A 25,056-nucleotide genomic window follows, 5' to 3' on the forward strand; every position below is an offset into this window, starting at 1 on the left:
CTCCTCGTGGATAGCCAATTGCTCCAGTGGCACAGATGCTTATTTGCAACAGATCCTTATCACCTCAGGCTCAGTCTTGCTTGGCATTTTCTCAATATCTTTCACCACACCTGTCTACAATAGTCTTACTAAACTAAACAATGTATTTCATTTCTAGACCACGGCCAGAACCTTATCATTGTTTTTACCCAAGTCACATTGTGCGTTTTCCAAATTATATACCTCTTACACAAATAACACCATTCAAAATACCTTTTCATCTTAAACAGATTTTCTATTTTAACCTGTGGCTTTGTTGAATCTTGCTAGGAAGAAACTTAACTTGTGCTGCTGGCTAGTGCATGCATTTGAAAATTCAAAATACATTAGTCAACCTGAGTTTTTAAACTGCTTTGTTATTGCTTTTTTATAAGATATTAGTGGTTTTCAGGGGTTAGTGCTAGCAGCGAAGCTAATCAAGCACCTTGTATCGTTTGAGTGTGGCCTGGTCTTACCTTTTAGGGCTAAGTGCCAAGAATCAGTCCCTTCCCTTCACAGGGTTCTAAAGGAAGGGGATACAAGTACTTTATGATGCTTTTTACTCCCTCCAGACATTAAAGTGCCCAATAAATACATATCAGTGGTATGTCTTTCGGAAGTCACCCCCTGCCCTAAAATCGAATGCTGTCAGGATATCTGAGCCAGAAAACCTATGCTTTTATGCAGCATAGTTCTCTGGTAACTTCTAGAACCTCGCGGGCCCTGCTGCTTAGTTACCACACAGAACCACGTGGGACCCGAGCTCGCCATCAGGTCCAGGTCTGGTCGTAGGTGACCTCGCCAGGGAACATAAGAGTTCTCAGGGAGCATTCAGAAGGCGGCGGGGGTCAAGCCGCCGCGTCTACGCTGTCTCCATAGCTGCCTTCGGGCGTGTGCCACTCGGGTTGCGGGTTGCAGGTCGCGCGCAGAGCGATGGGGAAGCTCCAAGCACGCTCCCTGAGCCACCGGACCACGCCCCGCCCCCTCCCCGCCCCCGCCCCCTCCCCGCCCCCGCGCGCCCGGACTGCATTTCCCAGAGGCCTGAGCGGCGCGTCCTTGCGCGCCCTCGAGCGGGGAGCACCGCCCAGGCCGTGAGACCGCGCCCCCATCGGACCGCGGCGCGCGCTCCGCGCTGCAGAACCTTTTTAAGGGGCGGCCGGGGGAGACCGGATGGCCTTTGCGATCGAGATGGCGAGCCTAAGCCCCCTGCTGTGCGTGTTGGGTTTGCTGCTGTGGGGGCTTGCAAGCCCGGGACTGTCTAGACCCTACGATAGAGGCACCAAGAGGCCCATCATCGGTAAGGAGGCTTGGGGCAGGAGTTGAGGACCGGTATCCCGCGAGGCGCTCTGCTTGGCAGGAGTGCAGACACATGATGCCTGCAGCGCTCTTCTCATCAAAGGGACCTTGTACTGATTTCCTTCTAGAGACCTCTGCGTCTCTGGGATTGGGATCCGAATGAAGTCTCTGCTCCTCGCTTCTACTTGGCACCTGAAGCAGCTAGAGTCGGTCCCGTAATTTTTAGGAACCACAGTTGAGGCAAACCCAGGATTTGATGTTTCCATACAGAAAAGAATTTTAAGGACAGTGAGTGTGAAACCGAACTGGGATGTATCAAAAGTCGGAAGAGACGAGCTCAAGTTAAGAATGAAGCAGAGGAGAAAGCTTGCTGTAGGCTTCTCAGAGAAGACATCACCTCAGCTGACCTAGTGGTCAGTTTCATAGTTCGAGAAGTTTCCAGAGGACCTCACTCTCTATTCCTGTTCTCTTATTCCATAAAGATAATTACGATTATAGGAAGGCTGTAGGAGTGTGGTGGATAAGATTAAAAACCAAGGAGCTACTAGTGTTGCACAAAGAGTATGTGTCTTTTACTGTAAATGGTTTCCAGTGAAACATCTAAAATTGCAGAGAAGGGAGGAAAACCTTTAAAAAATGTTAATTTACTCTTGAGTGTTAGCTGGTGAGAGGATTTAGTCAGACTTCAGTGTGATGGGTGCTTTTCCTGACCTGTGTTCCAACCATTTTCCTTGCCTTTCCAATCCCAGAAATTCTGCACATGGGTTTCTTTGCTCGAGGACATACTTAAAGATAAAACACACACACACACACACTAGGTAAGAAACTAAAGTGTGTTGTGGACTTTGCCATTTTTAGCATCAAGTGACAACATTGAGTTTGAGGATCTGAATATCTATTTTTTCTCAACCAAATCATGAAATTGTTTCTGTCTGGCATATTTATGTTTCAAACGGGGTAAAACTGGTTTGCATTCATGTCAGACATTTGAAGGCTACCAAGGAGAAACCAGCCAATAGTTGACAAAAGAAATGTATGGGTAGACATATGTAGGAATATGACATTTATCTTATTTTTTCCCTGACGTTCATTGAAGTTGAACACTAAACAGAAACCAGGAACTCGTTTCATGTATTCAGGAATGGTCCGGTTTTCAAATGGGTGGCTTACTAATACTTGGAACCCTTCTTCCAAAGCTGTTTCCGTTGATGGTTAGATTCTTCAAGTTGAGTCATATAACATATGTAGTGAATTGCAGTTGTGGATCTAGGGAATAGAGAAAAAATTAAAAGATGAAAGACAATTTTGTTCCTTAGAATTTAGGCAACTCAAAGTTGCTTATGACAAAAAAGAAAAGTATGCTTTTGGTTAACCTGGTCAGTTATGTTTTTCTTTTATACTTATAGTGTGTGTGTGTGTACATGTGCACATACATGTGCATGCTTCTTACATACACCTACGGAGGTCAAAAGACAACTTCAGGGGTCAGTTATCTTTCACCACATGAATCCTAGAGATCTCGTTCCAGTCAGGTCCTCAGACTCGGCAGCAAGTGCCTTTATCTACTTTTAAGCCGTGGTGAAGCCACCTCCCCAAACAGTTAAGATAAAATAGTCGACTGAGCACATAATATGGTTACAAAATTACTGTAGGAAGCGAAAAGTATTCAAAGACAAGGAAGCCCCAGAGTCCTGAAATATCCTAAAGGGTAAAAGCCATCATTTGGGAGCACATGTTGAGACCAGGGGATACAATCTGGGCTCTTTGCCTAGGAACGAGAGAAAAACAAATGAACGGGCTGGAGTGTGGTTGTGGGATTAATTTAGTGTTGCAGGCACTTATGTTCACACAATTCTGTATGTCTTCCTTGTGGCACCTCCTCTCCTGTCTTGCGTGACTCTTTCCAATGATAGCTCTTGTAGTCTTCTATTCTTGGCCAAATTTCATTTTCCATGGTGAAGACCAACTTATCTGATAGAGAGGAGAATAACATTCTTACTAGATACATTTCGACCTTTGATATTCAGCAGTGATTCACAGCAACTATTGTAAGAAGCCAGAATGCAGACATGATTAATATAGATGTTAGGAGTTGTGTCTCACTGAGACAGTTAAAATGACATCCTAACTCACAGAGGCACAGATAGTCAGTGAGCAGACATGAGCATTTTGTTGTTGGTTTAGTTTTTGGAGGCTAGGGATGGACCCAAGGCTTTGCACGTGCTATACATATGCTGATATGCTTTGATGAATGTCACGTGTCAGTCCTGTGAGAGACTTGGGTTTCATTGGTAAGAGGAGATCAGAGATGAGTGGGACAGAGCATGAGGTCACAGAGCCATTGTAGAACCGCTAAGGAACATGGTAGCCCCTGCGTGTCTGTAATTCCTGCTTCCATTAACTGTTGCCTTCTTGTTTTCTCATACGCATTCCCGGTCTGATAGGCTTCTTGCGGAGTTACAGGCTGTCCCATGACCTTTGTATGGTTCCCTTTGCTCTAGATTGCTCTGCTTTCAGCTATGGGTGTGTGGTTCACTGCTTCAGCTCACTGTTTTCTTTAAGTGTCACGTCACACCGCCTCAGGGAAGACTTGTCCCACCCTGTTAGAGAGACATTGTAAATGGAACATATATTTCATTGACCTCTTATATGACCTCTTAACACAAGCACCAGCCATCGTAATTGGCCCTAAAAATAGATGTCTGTGTTTGTCTTTACCTCTTTCCTCTCCCACCCAGTAGCTTTAAAGCCTATAAGGTGGAGAGTTTTCTTTATTACTGTGTCCTCAGCACCTAGTTCAGGGTCTTGCAAGCAATGCAGTAATACAATATTGAATGAATGGGGGAATGAGGGTGGGGTCAGCCTTATTTCTGTGGAAACATTGGAGTAGGAGGCTTCCTTTAGAAAGGAAAGAGACCTTTTAATAGTCTGGGATGGGTTTGGAGAATGTTGGTTGTTTAGATTATGAGGTTATTAGAAAGGTGGGGATCCTTTGCTGACAAGGATACAACTGTGGCTTTGTGGGGAAAGGGATTTACCCCTGTACATTTAGTGAGTTGTGTATGAATAGTCTTAAGGTTGAGTGAAAACCATTGGGGCTATTATAAGCTTACTTTGGAAGCTTCTGAGATATTCATTGTGTGTAATAGGTTGCTCTGATACTGCTTGTATTGTAGTGCTAAATACTGGCACCTAAAGGCTGGTTACCTCCAGAGACAGAGTTCACGTGTAGACCTAAGTGACAATAAGTGGCCTTGTGCTCCAAATTATTCCTGATAAAGACACCTATAGTCTATAGCTGTGCAGAATTGGGATAGATGAGGCTTGGGGTTCCTGAGCTTGGGATTGAAAGAGAGACGGGAGGTGGAGAGGAGAGGAAGGTGAAGAGAGGGGAAGACTTCAGGTGGCAGGTGGTAAGAATCATAAAACCATGGCCATTAGAACCACGGCGTTAGATTGAGATCAGATATATTCCACAGTAATGGTGTGGCAAGAAACTGAGATCATCCTTCCCCACTATATTCCCAACAAATGTGGGTAGCCTTGCAGGAGTTGTTGGTCTTTACCTCGAGAAACTAAAGCAGTGACATTTGTATTGTGCCACAATTCAGTTTTGAGTAAAGAATAAAAGAATTTGCTTGAAACTAAAGCTTTTCTTTTAAATTTAGGAATAGTAATGCAAAACTCTACTGGAAAGCTGGCGAAGTTGGGAACATACTACATTGCTGCATCCTATGTGAAGTATATAGAGTCTGCAGGCGCGAGAGTCGTGCCCATAAGGTATGCTTGAGTGGGTATCACCAGGGCTGTAAAGATCTGTCTTTTGTCTCTAAAATTAATGCTGCCTTCTTTCCTATGATTATATCATTAAAAGAAGCGTTGTTGCATCTGATTTGCCACAAATCACTTGCCTGCAGTCTCCCACTAAATTGCTTATGAAGCTCTCTGTATGTCTGTAATGTCATTGATAGTATTGTATATGACTGTTAACACTGAGAAAAGTACCTTCTCTGGGGTTTCCTTTACCCCAGAAAACACACTTCTCACGGACACAATAAAAATCACAACTGACTCTCCAGTTTAATCTAGCTTTCCACCTACTATTAGCATAAGGGAACCCTCAGGGAATGCGGGAGGCTTTACTGTAACTGTAAATATACTTTCACATCTAGGAAAAGCTTGTCAGTAATGATTGCTTAGTGTTGCTACAGTGTAAATCATAGGTATTGCAGTTTTAAATGTGTTAAGTGTGGGGTTAGAGACGTGACTCGGTGGTGTTCTTCCACAGGACCAAAGTTGGACTCCTTACACCTTTGCAGGGCAATTCACGACCACTCGTAACCTTAGCTCTCTGGGACACAATGCACATGTAGTAGACATTGACACACACACACACACACACACAAAATAATAAGACCTTTATAAAAGTGCTTCATTTATTTTATAATTATATGGCTTAGGAAAAATAATATGATTAATCTTATATTTTTAGTTTGGAGAGATTGATTTCACCACATGTTTTCACTTGAAAAAAGTTAATAAACGAAAATCTTTAAAGCGCTTACATTGTCAGCTAAAATTAGTGTGTGAGAACCTCCCAGAACTCTGATGTAATCTATTATGAAATTTTCAGAACAAAGCACAACTATTACAACCTATTTTGTAAATAATTACAAAGGCGTTCTTGTGTTCTACACAGTATGACTAATAATCAAAATGTAGATACAATTTAGATATGAAAAATAGTTTTCATATAGAGATTCATAGGATTTTCTTCTTTGGCCTTTCACATTTGATTAATGACATATACCCTTACGATTTGTGTTTAATTTGTCATCTAATTACACCATACACAGTCCTAAGAGTCTGTAGCACAGTGTCTCAGCGTTTTGATGGCGGAAGTGTTTAAATGTAAGCTATTTAAAAAGATCGTGCAAATGGGGGTGAGACATCGCAGAGCTGCCACGGTGGGCTGCCCAGTTCAGAGGCCGCTGAAAGTTCTAGCTGTGAAACAGAGAGTGGCTCTGAGCCACCCCTGTGAGTTGTGAGGTACAGTTCCTTAAATATGAATGAAGATGCCTTTAATTCCAGCACTCAGGAAGCAGAGGCAGGCAGATTTCTGAGTTTGAGGCCAGCCTGGTCTACAGAGTAAATTCCAGGACAGCCAGGGCTACACAGAGAAATCCTGTATCGAAAAACAAAACAAAACAAAACAAAACAAAACAAAAAACAAAAAAAAGAGCAGTGAAGATGATTACTCATCACATCGGGGTTGCTGAGGATGCACTAAGTGGGAATGATTGACAGTTAGAAACCTGGGGAGTTTCGAAACCTTGTGACTTGTGGATTATTAGTTTTTATGACAAGATGCTGAAACAAACCCTGGCTGACAGACCAAGGCTGAACTCCAGCTTTGGCTTCAAAGTTCATTTTGATACTTATTGCTTGATATTGGAATCATGTGGCCCTGCAGAAATGGTGTAATTTATGCGAGGGAAATTCTACATGTAAAATGAGGAGACTCTCAGCATTATTATTAGGTTGCTGGAGCTAACTTTCTAGTTCAGAGGGGAGAAGAAGGTAGATGAGAGACCTGGGCAGAATTCACTACAGGAGAGGCTTGCCTTTGCTTTCATCCTGCCTTTTCTGATGACATTCTTTCCAGAACTTGGTGCTTTTGGGGTTGCCTATTAATACGGAGAGGTGGGTTTAAAGCATACAGATACAGAGCCTACTTGTTAAGCTGGCTCAGGGCTTTTGGGGGTGCAGCTTCTCCTGGGCCATGGGGAAGATTTTGCCATTGCTGAGACAACCTGAGGAGCTTGGGTTGGCAGGATACCGAGAACATGCGACCTTACATTTCATCTTAGTACTCTGAGGCCAAGTCGCCTGCCATGGTAACTATTCTATAACTGTCTCACCGACTGCTTTGTGGCTCTGAGCCCAAAAGATTACTTGGAATTTCTGAATCATCTATGTGGATTTCAGAGCTTACTGGGATTTGGAGGAGAGTCAGAGAAACTCACTGCCAGAGCTAGGCAAGAACTAGGAGTTACAGCTCACTTAACAACGACAGGAACCATGTTCTAAATCAACCTATGTCTGCTTCTAGCTTTTTTCCTGGGGCAGAAATGGAGTATGTTCTACTAATGACTGTCCACTTTTATGGATGTGCCTATGGGGAGTGTGTGTGTGTGTGTGTGTGTGCGCGCGCCTTGCTGTTGTTTTATAGAAATAAACAGCTGCTCAGTGTAGGAGAGTAATCGCAGGATTTCACACACACTTTTACAGACATCACGGTATGATTTAAAGGTTGTAGTAAGTTGTCATAGATTAGTTTCTTTGGGTTTTCTCTGGGGAAAAGAGATAAAATCTTCAGTAACGTGGCGGTAACTAGGAACTCTTGTAAAGGCGCTTGATCAAGGATGCTTCAGAATACTTGAGCCAGGCCCAGTGGTCTGTAAGTAGTTTGTCCTTAGACCTGGATTGTTCTAGATTTTATGTACAGTAGTCAGACCTTTGCCGCTGGTTGGAAGGGATGAGATGTTGGGATTTGGTGTCCATTCAGATATATTTCCATTTTTTCCAAAATGTATGTAGGTAAGATGGGTAAAGCTTTTTTAAAAGATGGATGTTTCTCTGTGTGTGCCAGGACCCACGGAGGCCATGCGAGTGTGTAGGATCTCCTGGAGCTGAGGTAGGGACAACTGCACTTGAAATCTCTGGATGGCAGCAAGAACTGTAAACTGCTGGATTCTCTCTCCAGTCCCGCAGAGCTTTACATTTGTGTGTGTGTGTATGTGTGTGTGTGTGTGTATGTGTGTGTGTGTTTATTAAAAAAAAAAAAAAACGGGTGAATAACTGTAGGTTTCTTGGCTAACAGATAATACTAGTGTCCACTGTTTGGTGTATTAGCATCTACTTAAAAATATTGAATTTCATTCATTTCCCAAAAAACAGATTTACCTTTCTGACTAGCCAACATGGTATAATTTTGTGGTTTTTGTAGCTTAACGAGAATGCCTCTTGGGTAGAGATGTAATATTTTCTGGTATTTAGGCAGGAGTGTTGTAGCACTTGCCCTGTGTGTACAAAGTCTTGGGTTCAATATGCAGTGCCTCAGACAACTCATTTTTCATTTAATGCTTCAGAAAATAATGTGGTAGCTTCTGTTGAATGTTAACTCTTCCCTTAGGCTTCAGAACTGATTTTTCTTGTAAAATTCATTTTCTTGTTTTTAGGGTCGATCTCAGTGATGCAGAATATGAAGGACTTTTTAGATCGATTAATGGGTAAGTAGGCTTGATCTTGAATCAAGTCTTAACACAGTGTGTTTGTATGCACATATCAAAGTTCTGAAAAATTTGCATATAAGTAGGCTGTGTTTCTACAGAGCTTTCTTAAAAGTTGTCTGATAATACTTTCCCAAGTGCGCTTGTTGAAATGTTTTGAAGGTGATGTAAAGATCCAGTAAAGAGTGGGAAGTAGGAACAAGATCTACAGGACAAGCTCTGCGGGTTCAAGCCTGTACTGTAATTCCAGGCGGGGCAGAGCAAGGTCTGGGGGGTCAAGCCTGTTCTGCAATTCCAGGCGGGGTAGGGCAAGGTCTGGGGGGGTCAAACCTGTACTGCAATTCCAGGTCCCGATGAGGGGGAGGGAAGAGAGCAGACAGTTCACCAGCCTGAGGAAAAAAGGAAAAAAGAGAGCTAAGTGTCCCTCAGTGGTAGAGCCTGGTTTGTGTAAGGCTCTTTCTAGGTTCAGTCCTAGTATACACTGGGAAGCAAGAGAGGAAATATGTAATTGCTATATGGTAAGCTCACTACTTTTAACCTCATCTTTGTTTAAATGCTTAAATATTTTGAAATTTCCAAGTCCTAGGTCTGAAGTTACAGATTATTTCATCTTTTAGAGGTAATTTGAAACAAACTTAGAAAACAATTTCTTCTCTGTTTCTCCATAAAATATGTGAGTAGGTAGAACACAGTACAAGATTGGAAATCACATGAAAAAAATGTTCTTTATTGCTCTTAACTTAAAGTACGATTCATTAGATAGATCAAGAATCAAGTTGGCAGAAGTGAGAAAACATCCTAATAACTCTCTAAAGAGGAGGGGGACCAAACAAGACTTTCACTGTGGGTGCTAGAGTGGATCGGTCTTTGGGGCTCTTCAGTAACTATTGAAATTAGAAAGGCACATATGTTATGATTGGGAACTTGAAATTTTGTCTTATAAATAAATATTTGTTCAGAGTTAGGTACAGACTTGGACATAAACATAGGCATTGTCCCCAAAGTTCTAAACTGTTAGAAGTTGCTCTGGAGGTGGAGGTAGGAATTAGTTCAGTGGGATAATTATGTATGTGTGTCTAATAGAACCTTCTGCAGGGATTTCACACTGTAGATGTTTGTAGATGTGTTGAAACATGGCTCTTGTGTTAACAGTGTTAACAAAAGCTGCTGTTTACTGGTGTGTTTCTCTTATCAGCACAGCTGATGTTGGTAGTTGCTACTTTTGTTTGGAAGTAGGGTAGATTTGTGGGAGAACACCACCAGATGAAGTATGGGGCCTGCCCTAAAGGAGACTGTCTTCTGGAAGTATTAGTCCACTTTCACTGTGTAAGAGAACTGTAGGATTCCATACACCAGACTTGGCCAGAGGTGGGTTTTAAAATACTGAGTTAACTGGGGAGAGGCCTGTTAATTGGTCTTCTTCCGTGACACATGGTTTGCTGCTGTGGCTTTGTGGTAGGTGATTTAGCAGACAGATGCTTAAACCGTTTCCATTAGATTGTGAGTTTCATAACAGTGGGAACTAGCATTGTCACAGGCTGATGCAGAGCCTGATTCATGGAAGAATCATGGTGTAATTCTTCAATGAAAAATAGCCTCTGGCTGGTAATATAGCTCAAGATGTGCTTGTCACACAAGCCTGGTGAGTTGAGTTCCATCTCCATGTGAGAAGAGAGATCATGTACTTCCTCTCATCTCTCTCTCTCTCTCTCTCTCTCTCTCTCTCTCTCTCTCTCTCTCTCTCTCTCTCTCCATCTCCCTTTCCCTCTTTGTCTCTCTCTCTCTTGTCTCTCTTACTCTCTTTCTCTCAATCTCCCTCTCCCTCTGTCTCCCTGTCCCCCTCTCTCTTTCTCCTCCTCTCTCTTTCTCTCTCTCTGTCTCCTTCTTTGTCTCTCTCCGTCTCTCTCAATCTCTTTCTCTCAATCTCCCTTTCCCTCTCTGTCTCCCTCTCCCCCCCTCTCTCTCATACACACACACACACACACACACACACATGCAAATTGAAAAAAATATTCTCAGTATAATATGGCAAAATCATTTAAATATTTTCAGAGTTTTAATGTTAAAAGTCCAACTTTTAAAAGTAGCCAGAGAAGCCAGACTACTTTTGAATATCCTTTATTATTTCAAGATGTGTCAAAGAGCTTAAATATTTACCATCATTCTAAAACCCTAATATAAAAACATGATGTAATTTTTTTCCCTAAATTTCATCTTTTGGGGTAGAATGAAAGGGAACCTAATATTTGTGACTCGAAAAAGACTTTCCTAGAATGATAATTCTGTTGGTTTTCAGGATTCCTAATGTTGTGTTTATTACTTAAGAAATATCAGGATTGTGATGATATCTTGTAGATATTTAATTCTAATAGAAATAATTGCAATTATTATGTGCTATTTAGTTTTATATATTATTTTGGAGTTAAAACAGCTGTATATTTACAATCGACTTGGCCTTGCTGACCACCTAATTCAAAGCCAGCTGTACTTGGAGTTTTATCTCTTCATACTCTTTGGTCTTTCTCTCCCCCGACTCCTTGTGCCTCTTTATTCCTTTGATTTGTCTATGTTATATTTCCTTCAATGAGCTTGTAAAGAAAACTTTTATTGAAGAAATTTTAAGAGAATATGTGCAAAATTCTTAACCATGGTAGTTTCTGAAAGTCTGGAATTAAGAATAGTATGTGTGTGTGTGTGTGTGTGTATAAACTGATTATATATGAAAGAAAAAGTTCTTTAAGTGTAGACTGTTTTTCTACTTGGTGAATGGGGGAAAATACATCTTAGTTGATTTTGTTTCAGAGTCCTGTTTCCTGGAGGAGGTGCTAACCTAACACATTCAGGTTATTCCCGAGTGGCCAAAATATTTTTCAACAAGGCTATAGAGGTAAATATCTCCTATTGCTTACCACTTCAAATGGGTTTGTCTACCTCTATAAGGACAATTCTCTTTTTTCAAGTGTGCAATATTACTTTCTTCATAGTTATTCTATCCTAATTAACAGTCAGACACCCATTCTCCAGGAGTCAAGTGTCTACTCACCTGCTATTTGTTTTGTTTTGTTTTGTTTTGTTTCATGTGCTTTGGGGAGTCTCAGAGTGGAGCGCACCCTCATAGCTTAAAGCTAGTGCCCCACTGTGGCCGGGTATGCACTGGGCATCGTTCCTATGGCACTCAGCCTCCTCTTTTCAGTTCTCCATCCAGCCTGATCCTCACAGCCGCCCTCTGACACCAGACACAACTATTGCTAGTGAGCTTTTATCCTGAGCCAATTACAAGTGAAAGGCATGAGTCACAGAACAAAAGGAAGTCTTAAAGATACTTTACCAAGTAGATGAGAACATCACGTGACACACTGTGGTAGAGTGGACAGATCACTTATTTGAATTTCAGGTGCTAGTGTACAAAATATTTAGTTTTAGGGTTGTCGGAAGCCAGATGTTTGCTAAGCTCAGCCATGCATTTGAAAAGTTGTACCTAGTAGTGATAACCCTGTCAGGTCAGACACAGAGGTTGGTAATAAACGGCTATTAAAACAGACTGAAGATAGCTCCAGATAATTCAGGCTCTATCTATAGCATGATGTCACTTCGTGGGCACAAAGTTCTAGTCAGTCAGGCCATAGACTCTTCCAGACAGAAGTAGCTTTGTCAGAACACTTTGGCTCACATACCTTAAGCCTTGTCTGTTTATCACGCACAGTGCCGAGCTACTCCACAGTGCCTCACCTTAGTCCACCATAGCGTTCTTGGTCCCTGTTTCTCCCCTGAAATCTTGCTAGCAACTTTCATTTATTGTTGCTGGCACTCAGATCTTGCCAGTCTCCCTTAAATGTTTTCCTCAATAATTCCTTTTTTGAGATACTTGCTTAATAACTTTTAATAGTTAAACTAAACAACTCATGGATCTTTGGGTCATGACATAGTGTGCCCACAACTCTCTCTTTTCCATCTCACCTGGGAGTTTTTCTGAATACAGACTAAGTGGTAGCCTGCTAATGATTTCCAGAGAATTCTGAAGAAAACTGTGTAGCAGTAATGGCACACACACATACACACACACACACACACACACACACTCTTAAAGTTTGAATGAATCAACATAATTTTCTCTTTTATTCTCCCAAAGAGTTTTGATAATGGAGACTATTTTCCTGTGTGGGGCACATGCCTTGGGCTGGAGGAGCTTTCCATCCTGGTTAGCGGAGAGAACTTACTAACGTGTACAAACAGTACCTCAAAGAAGTGGCCCTTGAACTTCACTTCAGGTAAGAATAGGCACCAACTCTTCCAAAGTATTTCTCAACAGCATTAGTAAATACTGCACATCAAGACAGGAATAGACATTAGTCTCTGAGTTTTTTGAAGACCAAAACTATGAGTGAGCCCTTTGTATTCATGTGTGAGGATGAAAGTATTTGTATTTGATCTAGTTTTGTTAATATTTGTGTTCGATCTGTGTTCTAGCGCTCGCTCTCAGGATCATGGGATAAGAATTCAGAAACCAGTTCTGCTTTTGAGTTCTGGCTTCATCACTTTGGCCTTGGAGAATCATTCTGTCTTTCTTAGTTTTTCACTATAAAAGTTTCTACCTCTGGGAATGCTTTCTAAGAATTAATCAAGATGATTTGCCATTTGTATGTAATACTTTTAAGTACAGATCTTATAAATATCAAGTATTTTTGCTATCATGCCAGGATTTTCTCTTTATTGACACATGTTTCTGTCTTGAGTGTTTTATATTACAGTTTTATTCTGGCACTAAACTCTTGGAACTAGTAAGACCTTATAAATTAAATAAATGGCTTGATGCCCAGTGAGACCATTGTATTTGTGTACAACTAAAGGCAAGTCACCCAGTCCCACTACCTTTCCTGCGACCTGCTGCACCTTTGCAGATACCTGTGACATGGCTGTCATGTTTTCTAATTTACTACTCAGAAACTTTACTACTCAACTTTTGTTGCTCAAAAGCAAACAAAAACCCATATTTGTTTCCATCTTGGAGCTTCCGTGAGCTTGAATTCCTAGAGCTTCAGAATTTTTACTGGCATCCCCTTGTACTGCGTGATTGGGTCATTGCTCATCTGGCTAAATTCAGTCTCTCGTGACTCTTCCACTTCCTGAGGTTGGTTGGGCAGCTTCCAAGTCTTCTAATCACATTAGTCTTTCTGGTAATCAGCCCATTCTGAGGTAATGTAAGGGTTAACAATGATCATCTCATTATCATAACACGCTTTTATCAGGAAATTTCAGTGGCTTAAGAAGCTCTTAGTTGGAAATCTCAAACAAGTTCCATATAGATTCTGGATCATCATAATTAAGTGCTACCAACTATTGATATTCTCAATGAAGATTTTGGGAGGAAAGAATATTGATCAATCATAGATTTCATAGGATAGTCCATGCTTTCAGAAATCTTTTTTTCTCAGTCACTGAGAGAACCTTATTTATTTTAGGTCAGGCTTTTGGAGTTGCAAGATGACAAAAGCCCAGTTTCTACAACAAAGCAGTTTTTCAAGGTACTCACTGAAGCCATTAGCAACACTAGAGACAACTTAGCAACAGAACCTCGAGCCTGGCAGGCTTGTGTGTTCATTTTCTGTTGGTGTTGCAGACTGTGTACCTGACTACAGTCCCCTGAGCCTCTTCCATTCCCGCAGGTTGGGCTGTTTGAAACCGTGTAATCACATGGTTAATCTTTCTGGTCATCAGAACCCATTCTGAGGTGATCCACAAAACAACACTGCCCCCTTTGTTTGCAGCATAAATCTTTGCTTTAACTTAGTTAATGCTCCTTTCTCCTTAGTTGGCAGAGTTAACCTTTCTTCAGCCTATTAAACGTATTCTTTGTCAGTCTTGTACATGGATATATTACTCACCCCCTCTCTCATTTCTTTTGTTGACCTCTCCCCCATTAACAACCCTCCTCCCTACACGTGCCTTTCTTCATTTATAACATTTTTTAGTTTTGTTTTGTTATTCACTGATTTTTAACTAGATCTCCTTGTGTGACCATGGGTTTTGAAAAGCATTTCACATTTCTTCTGTTTTCCAATTTTTTCTCTCCTTCCCTTCTTCCACCATATTCCTTGAGCTTTGGAAACAGTGGTGAAAACGCCCTCTTTAGGGCTGAGCATTCGAACGTCCGTCTTATCACTTCGATGAGCCATGGGTCTGCACTCATTGCCATTCACTGCAAAGAGAAACTTCCCTAACTAGCTGGGCTAGTATTTGGGTGGAAACACATATTTATAATGAGGCTTGGCACCATGTCAGTTGAGCTAAACAGCAGTGGTGCTTTCCTCTTTAGGGCCCATGATCATCCCATTTTGGGCCCATGACTCTCCCAGAATCTATGTCAGTCTAGCCATAGGCATTTTTGTGGAAACATGCGTGGTTTACCAGAAACATGCCTGGCTTACCGCTTACTTTTGACTAGGTTAATAATGTCTGCGGTCTGGCTAGAGGTAAGTGTCATAGTGGGCTTTATTTTTTCATGCATTTAAATTATTTCTCTGTTCTTTAATTGTTTTAGGTACTAAATTATGTCTGCTAAATTTTTTAGGTATTTCTTAGTGGGTTTCATAGCCCATTGTATATATTTTCCCATCAGAGAGGAGTTGCTTTATTTCCATAACAATCATGCCACTCTTGTACCAAGGTGCACATCTGGCATTCTAGGTTGGCATTGAGGTTTGTAGGGTCCACACCTGGGTGAGACCATCATTACCTTTTCTCCCTCAGTGTAGTAGCACTTTCGGGTATTATGCATGTTATCCAGCATGGAGAAAGCCTTTACCTCAGTTCCAGCTTGACCTTGTATCCAAGGTGTGTGGCATCCTCAGCAACAGAGTCTTATCATCTAGTTCTGGTGGGCAACCAAAAGGAATGGCAAGAGCTTGTATTGTTTTAGGAGTTTCATTGGCATCTCTGACCAGCAATTATAAGGCTGTGTCCCACACCTAGCACAGGGATTTATAGAAGCAGTATTACCTAGTCATGTAGAGTACCTCTTTTTATAGTATATATTATAAGTATATTTTATATATATAGTATATATTTATTTATATAAATTTATATAAATATTTATATATTTATAGTATATATAGTATATATTTATAGTATATTTTATAAGGAATATTTGTATTTGTGTGTGTGTGTGTGTGTATGTCTGGAGCTGTAGTTACAGTGGTTGTGAGCCTGTTGGACCTGGTTGCTGGGAATTGAACTTGAATCCTCGTGAAAGAGAAGCAAGGGCTCTTCACTGCGGACCCATCTTTCCAGCTCTTTAACTTACAAATTTTAACTGGTTTACAAAATAGTAGGTTCCCACATAGCCTTTCATTTTGGTTAATCTGCCCTCAACGCCCTCTCCTTTTAAGTCTTATATACCTTTAAAAATACATTGGAAATCTTAATGTCCTTTTCTGGGAACACAGACTTATATGTTTGGGAATTCTTATTTTTCAGAGGTTTCTGAGGAAGCCAGAGTTAAGATCTCTGCACTTCCATGGATGGCCTATTTGTGGTCATCCTATCCGCAGTCTAAAAAGAGGTAGTTACACCCAGAGCTTATCTCATTTGCCTCCATGTTAGGCGTGCCCTTGCCTGACGACCAGCACTTGTCTGGAAGCCCGTGGAAAAATGTTCTGCTCTCCATTCACGCATATTGATTATCTTAGTAATGGCTGCTGTTTGGCCAAAGTTAAGAGACTTAGTGGGCTTTCTTATTTTTTTTCATGTGTTGAAGTCATTTTTCTGTGCTTCAATTATTTTAGCTGCAAGACACAGCAGAATGTTCCAGAATTTTCCTGCTGAGTTATTGAAATCATTAGCATTAGAAAATCTGACTGCAAATTTTCACAAATGGAGCCTCTCTGTGAAGGTATCACATGACTACTCAATTGTATCTTCTAATGAGATCCAATCAGGATAACTACAAAGTCAAACTGTCTGTTTTATTTTTATATTTTAGAACTTTACAGAAAATGAAAAGTTAAAGAAGTTTTTTAATGTGTTATCCACCAATACAGCTGAGAATATTGAGTTCATTTCGTCCATGGAAGGTATGTGCAGCTGTAGAGCAACTACGCTTTAATTTTCTCATTTTAATCTTTTCTTGTTAGTGACGTCATGCCACTTTGGAGCTCAGAAGTAGGGTTATTTGTGAAGACAGAAGACACATTCTGATCACATTCCAAATCAGTGCAGGCTTACCTGGGTAGTTTTGGGAACCAGGATGATAGTGTAGAAGAAAACTGAGAATCAAGGAAGGGTGAGAAAACCACCCCTTTTCTAGAGTTATCACAGATTAAGCGCCGTGACTACTTTTTTCAGATGTTCTGAAAGATGGGTTGATGGAAGAAAATGTCTTTCTAAATATGTTAGCTAGAGGACAAGACAATAAGCACATTAAAGCCTGAAATTCTGAGGGTATAGAAAGCAGCGCTATTGTTGGTCCAGTGTGAGAGAGAAAGCCTATATACAGAAAGGACACCATGGAACAGGACTGCAGGCAAAGACAGCCCTCTATCTTTTGATGGTAACTTGAAGGAAACATTAGGCTAGACCTTAGGAGTTAGACAATTTATTGCAGTAGTTACTGCACAGAAGAGGACATTTGCAAGCATCAGACACACTTGATGTTTCAGAGTTTGTGATGGATAATAAGGAACCATACTGTTTTTACATTTATTCAAATAAATCATTTGCCCAGGATCCCCAAGAGATGTCACTTTACAGACTTTGTATTCTGCCTCTCAGAACATCCATGACTGGATGGCTATAAACTTAGATGGAGTAAACTGTAATAAGGTGGGAATAGGGATTAGTATTTGGAGATTGTGACTTAGTCCATTTTATATTGCTGTAACTGAGTCTCTGATACTGAATCTTTAAAAAATAAAGTTTAACTAAGTGTTCTGGAGTTTGACGAATCCTTGAACATAGTGTTAGCATCTGGTGAGGATTTCTGGCTATATATAGCATCACCAAGTGTCATATGACAAAGCTGAAAGGGATGCTCCGTCAGTTTTCTTTCTTACGGAGGTGCTGATACTGTTATGACCTCACCCTTCCAACCTCTTCTAATCTGAATTCCTAAAGGCTACATTTCCATGTACCCTTAACATGATTTAGGGATTAACTTTCCAACATCCAAATCTGGGGAACACTCCTAAACCATAGTACATTCAAATTATTGAGGTGTGAAGAAATATTTATGCAGGAAATTCTGAGAAATGCTGGTGAGGTCAGCCCAGGATGAAGTTGGGTTATCTTACTACTCAGTTGTTAGAGTCACCACCTCTGAAACACCCCGCAGTAGAAACCTGCTATGTTGGCTTCCCTGCTTCATTATCTACTTCTAAAAACCTAAACCTAAAGTCGTCCCAGGTCTCACTTGTGTATGCTTTCTTCTCTCTATCCAGCTCCTTCCTAAGGGACGACTGCCCATACAGTCATCTAACAGCTACACATGGAATCTCACAGAGAAACCAATCTGATTGTGTCGTCCAAACAAAACTCAGTGGCTCTTCACTATTGGACGGCAAGGCTAGATTTACCTGTTCATTGTAATCTGTGCTCTCTGCTTTTTCCCTGCAGACTGTTCCTTTGAGATGTGTGCAGCCCATTGCTGCCTTTCACAGAGCAATTCTTGTCACCTCTCTCTCTTCTCATATCCTTCATGTCTTCTGGTGAGCTCTCAACCACATTGAAAGACTCAAGCTAGATGTCTCATCTTTGAGAAGCCTTCATCTTTCTTTGTATGTTTGCTTCATGTTCCTTGGGGTTGTTGCTTTTGCCTTGAATTTGTTCAAGCTCCAACTTTCTCTCCCGACTGGAGCCTATTGAAAACTGGAGTTTTGTCTTACTTTCCTTTTTATAAGACTTTGGAGAAACTAGAGGTGATGACTGAATGAATACTTAAGCAATAGTATTGAGTTGAAAGTTGGAAGATTACGGTTCCTTGTTGGTTTTTCTGACTATGTTATCATGTAAAAATTTTAGAGCCTGAAAATTTTATACATACTTGCATGCATACATATATACATACATACATACATGTTAGGAGCACATATAATACATACATGCATACATACATACCTATATACATTCATACATACATGTTAGGAGCACATATATGTGCATTAGGGACCCTTGATGCTCTACTACTTGTGTATTTTCTTTTCACTCTTGATGATCTTGTTCTAAACCAGTGACTGAGGTTATAATTTTTACAGTTGTAAAGAAATGACATTGGTCTTTGAAGAACAGTTTTCTAAATAGTAAGTCTTGCGTGTTTCTGAACATCAGCATCTGTATGGCTGTGTGTGTCTGATTATCAGATACGTCCTCTTTTAGGCATTTTTATCCTCAGCCAGGCTTCAGACAGGCAGTTCTGCAGCGTGAGAGGGAGAGGGAGGCAGAGGGAGGTGAGGATCTCTGTGTCTAGAGCTGCTGGCTGGTAGATGTTGCTTCCTGTGGACTCCAAGAAGACTGGGATGAAGTGTTTGTCTTCTGGCAAGCTGCTGTTAAAGTGGAAAAGCTAGTGAGTGGGATGTGAGAAGACAGTCCTCTCTCCCTGTGTTCTCCAAGCACTTTCTTGGCGCATTCATGGTCTCCAGTCTAAAACATTGATGGGTGGGGTGCTTTCTATTAAGATGAGGAGACACGCGTATGAATAAAAATAGATATTAATTTTCAGAGACATATATATCTACATTTCCAAAAGATTGTTTAACTTTTATAGCATGTGAGAAAAATAAGGGACTAATAGTTTAAACTTTCTAAGTTCTGGCCAGTCAGCAAGCAAATGACCATTTTTTTTTTTTTTTTTTTTTTTTTTTTATGGCAATTCATCTTTAATCAGAAATAAAGCTTTGCTACGTACACCCCACTGCACATTCAGACCTGAAGGCACACTCAATTTTAAATGCAAACATACGATCCTTGGACAAAAGCTTGATAATAAATCTCTATTAAACCCAGATATTATCAAATTTCCAGTGATTACTCTTCTTTTTTTTTTTTTTTTTATTATTCGATATAATTTATTTACATTTCAAATGATTTCCCCTTTTCTAGCCCCCCCACTCCCCGAAAGTCCCGCAAGCCCCCTTCTCTTCCCCTGTCCTCCCACCCACCCCTTCCCACTTCCCCGTTCTGGTTTTGCTGAATACTGTTTCACTGAGTCTTTCCAGAACCAGGGGCCACTCCTCCTTTCTTCTTGTACCTCATTTGATGTGTGGATTATGTTTTGGGTATTCCAGTTTTCTAGGTTAATATCCACTTATTAGTGAGTGCATACCATGATTCACCTTTTGAGTCTGGGTTACCTCACTTAGTATGATATTCTCTAGCTCCATCCAGCAAATGACCATTTTTATAGCTTTCTCCCAAAATTGAATTATTTTTTCAATTTAATCCTAGAGATTAAATCATACATCCAGCTAACACTGTGCATACTATTTGACTTCTAAAAATAACTAAATTAAAATCACCCAGAGTACAATTTCTTTTTAAAGTGTTAACATTTATTTTAGCAATTATTATTCTAAAGTCACAAATCATTCTATAGGCTAAGGCCTAGATTAGTTTTCATTCTTCTTAAGTCTTTATGGGAGGAAAGTGTATATGAAGAAAGGTAAAATACAGATATAGAAATGTGTGTCACCAACTTAGTGTGTACTTAGGACTGAGGATATAAATTAGTGGAAGAATGTTTACTTAGCCTGGGTGTGTTCCCAGTGTGATCCACAGACAACACAAACTACTCACTTGCCTGTTGTTCTGGAATGTATTCCCTGCCCAAACTTTACTCTCATTTCCTGGAAGTATAGTTCACATTCATATTTTAGGAAAGTGTACATGTGGGTGAGATACACTATTGGGTGCTTTTTCTTTCTTTTTTATTAGATATTTTCTTTATTTACCTTTCAAATGTTATCACCCTTCCTCATTTCCCCTCTGAAAATCTCCTATCTCAGCTCCCCTTCCCCTGCTCACCAATGCACGCACTCCTACTTCTCTGTCCTGGCATTCCCCTATACTGGGGGCATCCAGCCTTCTTAGGACCAAGGGCCTCTCCTTCCTTTGATGTCCAACAACGCCAGCCTTTGCTACATATGCAGCTGGAGCCATGGGTCCTTCCATGTGTACTCTTTGGTTGGTGGTTTAGTTCCTGGGAGCTCTGGGGGTAAACACCAGACTTCTCACCAGAGACTGTAAAAGCCAAAAGATCCTGGGCAGATGTCATACAGACCCTACGAGAACACAAATGCCAACCCAGTCTACTATACCCAGCAAAACTTTCAATTGCCATAGATGGAGAAACCAAGGTATTCCATGACAAAAATAAATTTACACAATATCTTTCCATAAATCCAGCCCTTTAATGGATAATAAGTGGAACACTCCCACAACAGGAGGGAAACTACACTCTAGAACAAGCAAGAAAATAATCTTAACAAACCAAAAAGAAGATCACCACACAAACATAACTCCACCTCTAATAACAAAAACAACAGGAAGCAACAATCACTGTTGGATATTTTAATGCTGACTATGAATAGTTCTTTGTGTGAGAGAACATTTACAACCTTTATATTTTCCAATTTTGATGAGTTCTAACATGTTTTATGTGGCACATGCTTGGCATGAAGCAATGGACATTATTATCATACACCTTTTTTTTGTTTGTTTGTTTACTGGTGTATGTTCTCCACCCAGGATTTAAGTATCCAGTATATGCTGTCCAGTGGCACCCTGAGAAAGCACCATTTGAGTGGAATGAGTCTCTGACTGGTATTCCCCATGCACCCAATGCTGTGAAGACTTCATTCTACTTAGCAGAATTTTTTATTTCTGAAGGTAATATATGAGTGTATAATTAATTTATCATTCCATTATGACTTTTGAGGGAAAGGATATACCCTTGCCTTAGCTCCTGTATACTCTTTTATTCTATAAATGCTCTTTAAGATCTTTAGATTTAACTGTAAAGTAGTAAATAATGGTAAATCCTTGAAATTGAGATAGCAGCTATTCAAGAAAAATCAGAGCAATTATTTAATAGTCATCTATGATCCAGTGGGTCAAATTCTTGAACAGTAAAAAGAATGTGCTGTTCCTAGTCAAGTATGATGGTACATGCCTTTAATCCCAGCACTCTGAAGATAGAGGCAGGCGGATCTATAGAAGTTTACGGCCAACCTGGTCTATGAAGAGAGACCAAGACAGCTAGGGCTATTTGAAAGAGAAACCCTGTCTTGGGGGAGAAAATGTGGATGTGGAATTCTTTCTTCCTTCTCCTTGAGTACTTTCTGGTTTGATTTTCAAGAACAGTGAAATAATTATATTTCTAACCTCTGAGCATTATATTTTTCCAAGACAATGATATAAATTGAATTATATTCTATCACAGTGTTTTTATGATTATTTGTCTTCAGCATTGGGATACTCGGGAAAAGTTGCTACCTGTTGTCTGTTTGGTGCTGACAACACAGATTTCCATCTATTTATTCTTGTGGTTGTATAGAGAGTTTGAGTATAGGTATTTATACCTTAGTTGCGGGAACTGGGTGAGAGCAGCAGAGGCAATATGCAAGGGACAGAGCATCATTTAGGTGGGTGTGGCTAGCTGAAGACATGATGAGCCTAGTGTGTATCTTAGCTCCAGCTTTCCCCATATTTTTTGTCTACCTTCTTGCCTGTATTCGGAAGCCTCCATCCTCCTGTCTGTTACATTTGTGCTTGAAATTATAAATAGTTGAATAGAGGAATTCCTGAAAAAAAATTGAAATAAGTTTTAAACATCAAAGACATCCCATATGCAATGTTGGTCCTGAGCTGCATTTCCCCTGTGGGCGGAGTGGGTAGCTGCAGTGGGCAGAACAGCCTTTAATCTTGTGGTAGTTGGGTCTGCACGTGCCAACATTCTTTTTTTTTTTTTTTTTTTTTTTTATTCTTTTTTTTTTTTTTTTATTATTCGATATAATTTATTTACATTTCAAATGATTTCCCCTTTTCTAGCCCCCCCACTCCCCGAAAGTCCCGCAAGCCCCCTTCTCTTCCCCTGTCCTCCCACCCACCCCTTCCCACTTCCCCGTTCTGGTTTTGCTGAATACTGTTTCACTGAGTCTTTCCAGAACCAGGGGCCACTCCTCCTTTCTTCTTGTACCTCATTTGATGTGTGGATTATGTTTTGGGTATTCCAGTTTTCTAGGTTAATATCCACTTATTAGTGAGTGCATACCATGATTCACCTTTTGAGTCTGGGTTACCTCACTTAGTATGATATTCTCTAGCTCCATCCATTTGCCTAAGAATTTCATGAATTCATTGTTTCTAATGGCTGAATAGTACTCCATTGTGTAGATATACCACATTTTTTGCATCCACTCTTCTGTTGAGGGATACCTGGGTTCTTTCCAGCATCTGGCAATTACAAATAGGGCTGCTATGAACATAGTAGAACATGTATCCTTATTACATGGTGGGGAGTCTTCTGGGTATATGCCCAGGAGTGGTATAGCAGGATCTTCTGGAAGTAAGGTGCCCAGTTTTCGGAGGAACCGCCAGACTGATTTCCAGAGTGGTTGTACCAATTTGCAACCCCACCAGCAGTGGAGGAGTGTTCCTCTTTCTCCACACCCTCTCCAACACCTGCTGTCTCCTGAATTTTTAATCTTAGCCATTCTGACTGGTGTAAGATGAAATCTTAGGGTTGTTTTGATTTGCATTTCCCTAATGACTAATGAAGTTGAGCATTTTTTAAGATGCTTCTCCGCCATCCGAAGTTCTTCAGGTGAGAATTCTTTGTTTAACTCTGTACCCCATTTTTTAATAGGGTTGTTTGGTAAGTATCCAAATTAACAAACTTAGAAATGAAAAGGGAGATATAACAACGGAAACTGAGGAAATCCAAAAAATCATCAGATCCTACTACAAGAGCCTATACTCAACACAACTGGAGAATCTGGAGGAAATGGACAATTTCCTTGACAGATACCAAATACCAAAATTAAATCAGGACCAACTAGACCATCTAAACAGTCCCATAATGCCTAAAGAAATAGAAGGAGTCATAGAAAGTCTTCCAACCAAAAAAAGCACAGGACCAGATGGCTTCAGTGCAGAATTCTACCAGACCTTCAAAGAAGAGTTAACACCAATACTCTTCAAACTATTCCACAAAATAGAAACAGAAGGAACACTACCCAATTCCTTCTACGAAGCCACAATTACGCTGATACCAAAGCCACACAAAGATCCAACAAAGAAAGAGAACTTCAGACCAATTTCCCTTATGAACATCGATGCAAAAATACTCAATAAAATTCTTGCCAACCGAATCCAAGAACACAACATTCTTAATCAAAACCTCGGAGGCCTTACTTTGACTTGCGGCTCAAAAGTTAGTTGTCACCATGCTCAGACTTCTCATTGTCCTTCTGGATTGAACAATCCCGCCTTGTTTCCTCCACTGGCATCCTCTTTAGTTTCTCTGCCCCTTTAACTCATCCGCCATCTTAGTGCAGGTGTACTATGAGATAGTCCACCTGTGTCCGCTAGGCTGTGCTTCTCCTGTGATGGGTCAGTGTCCCACCTCTACTTTTTTTTTTAGGATTTATTTATTTTTATTTATATGAATACACTGTAGCTGTCTTCAGACACACCCAGAAGAGGGCATCAGGTCCCATTGCAGATGGTTGTGAACTACCATATGGTTGCTGGGATTTGAACTCAGGACCTCTGGAAGAGCAGTCAGTGCTCTTAACGGCTGAGCCACCTCTCCAGCCCCCATTTCTACCTTCCTCCCAGGCCCACAGCAACTTTTTTGTACATTTGGCCTTATAGTGAATTATACTGAATTCGGGGTGAATTAGCTGCCGTAACAGTAGCAACTGTGCTCACATTGGCACTGCTGTATTAGGGAGGAGATTCTTTGAGGCATTTCCCTTCTTGCCCATGTGTCCCCAGTGAGTAATTCTGATCTCAGGAAGAACTATTATGAAGTAGTCTCTTGAGCTGTTGTCCACCAGTCTTTACAAATGAGCATTGTTTTCTCTTGCAGCTCGGAAAAACAATCACCACTTTAAGAACATAGTGGAGGAGACGGAATCCTTGATTTACCAGTTCTGTCCAGTTTACACTGGAAATATTTCTTCATTTCAGCAAGCTTATATTTTTGACTGAAAGTCTTCAATATGGTAACAGAGCAACTTAGAGTAATTCTCTGATCGAATTGCTAACTGTTCAGGGCAGTATGAGAAAGCCACACAGATGTCTTTCCTGTGTGTGTGGTTCTGATTCATGGCTTATTACATGGTTATTTTTATCAGATTTGATAATCTGACAGTGAAAAAGATTAAAAAATCATGGTATTTTTCATGAAAATGCCTTTTTATGTCTGAAGATTCTAAAATACACGTTTTTTTTTGAACAT

General features: G+C 40.5%; 1 protein-coding gene across 2 annotated transcripts; it reads left to right on the plus strand.

The window, feature by feature from the left end:
- Positions 1 to 1,119: 1,119 nt before the first annotated feature.
- Ggh (gamma-glutamyl hydrolase) lies at positions 1,120 to 25,056 on the plus strand. Of its 2 annotated transcripts, XM_052176140.1 has the most exons (9): positions 1,123 to 1,315; positions 4,983 to 5,094; positions 8,556 to 8,606; positions 11,409 to 11,493; positions 12,736 to 12,874; positions 16,388 to 16,494; positions 16,585 to 16,675; positions 21,339 to 21,479; positions 24,685 to 25,056. In XM_052176140.1, exons 1-9 carry the CDS (start codon positions 1,189 to 1,191, stop codon positions 24,804 to 24,806), a joined length of 975 nt encoding a protein of 324 aa, XP_052032100.1. In that variant the 5' UTR covers positions 1,123 to 1,188; the 3' UTR covers positions 24,807 to 25,056. The 2 variants fall into 2 exon arrangements, with proteins under 2 accessions (XP_052032101.1, XP_052032100.1); XM_052176141.1 differs by lacking the exon at positions 21,339 to 21,479 and having other exon boundaries at positions 1,120 to 1,315.

Source organism: Apodemus sylvaticus, chromosome 3, assembly GCF_947179515.1.
Source record: "Apodemus sylvaticus chromosome 3, mApoSyl1.1, whole genome shotgun sequence".
Classification (NCBI taxonomy): domain Eukaryota; kingdom Metazoa; phylum Chordata; class Mammalia; order Rodentia; family Muridae; genus Apodemus; species Apodemus sylvaticus.

Coding starts and splice junctions, on each gene's coding strand:
- Ggh (XM_052176140.1), top strand. CDS start 1,189: ATGGCCTTTGCGATCGAGATGGCGAGCCTAAGCCCCCTGCTGTGCGTG. Junction 5,095..8,555: donor GCGAGAGTCGTGCCCATAAG/GTATGCTTGAGT, acceptor TCTTGTTTTTAG/GGTCGATCTCAGTGATGCAG. Junction 16,676..21,338: donor GTTCATTTCGTCCATGGAAG/GTATGTGCAGCT, acceptor TTCTCCACCCAG/GATTTAAGTATCCAGTATAT.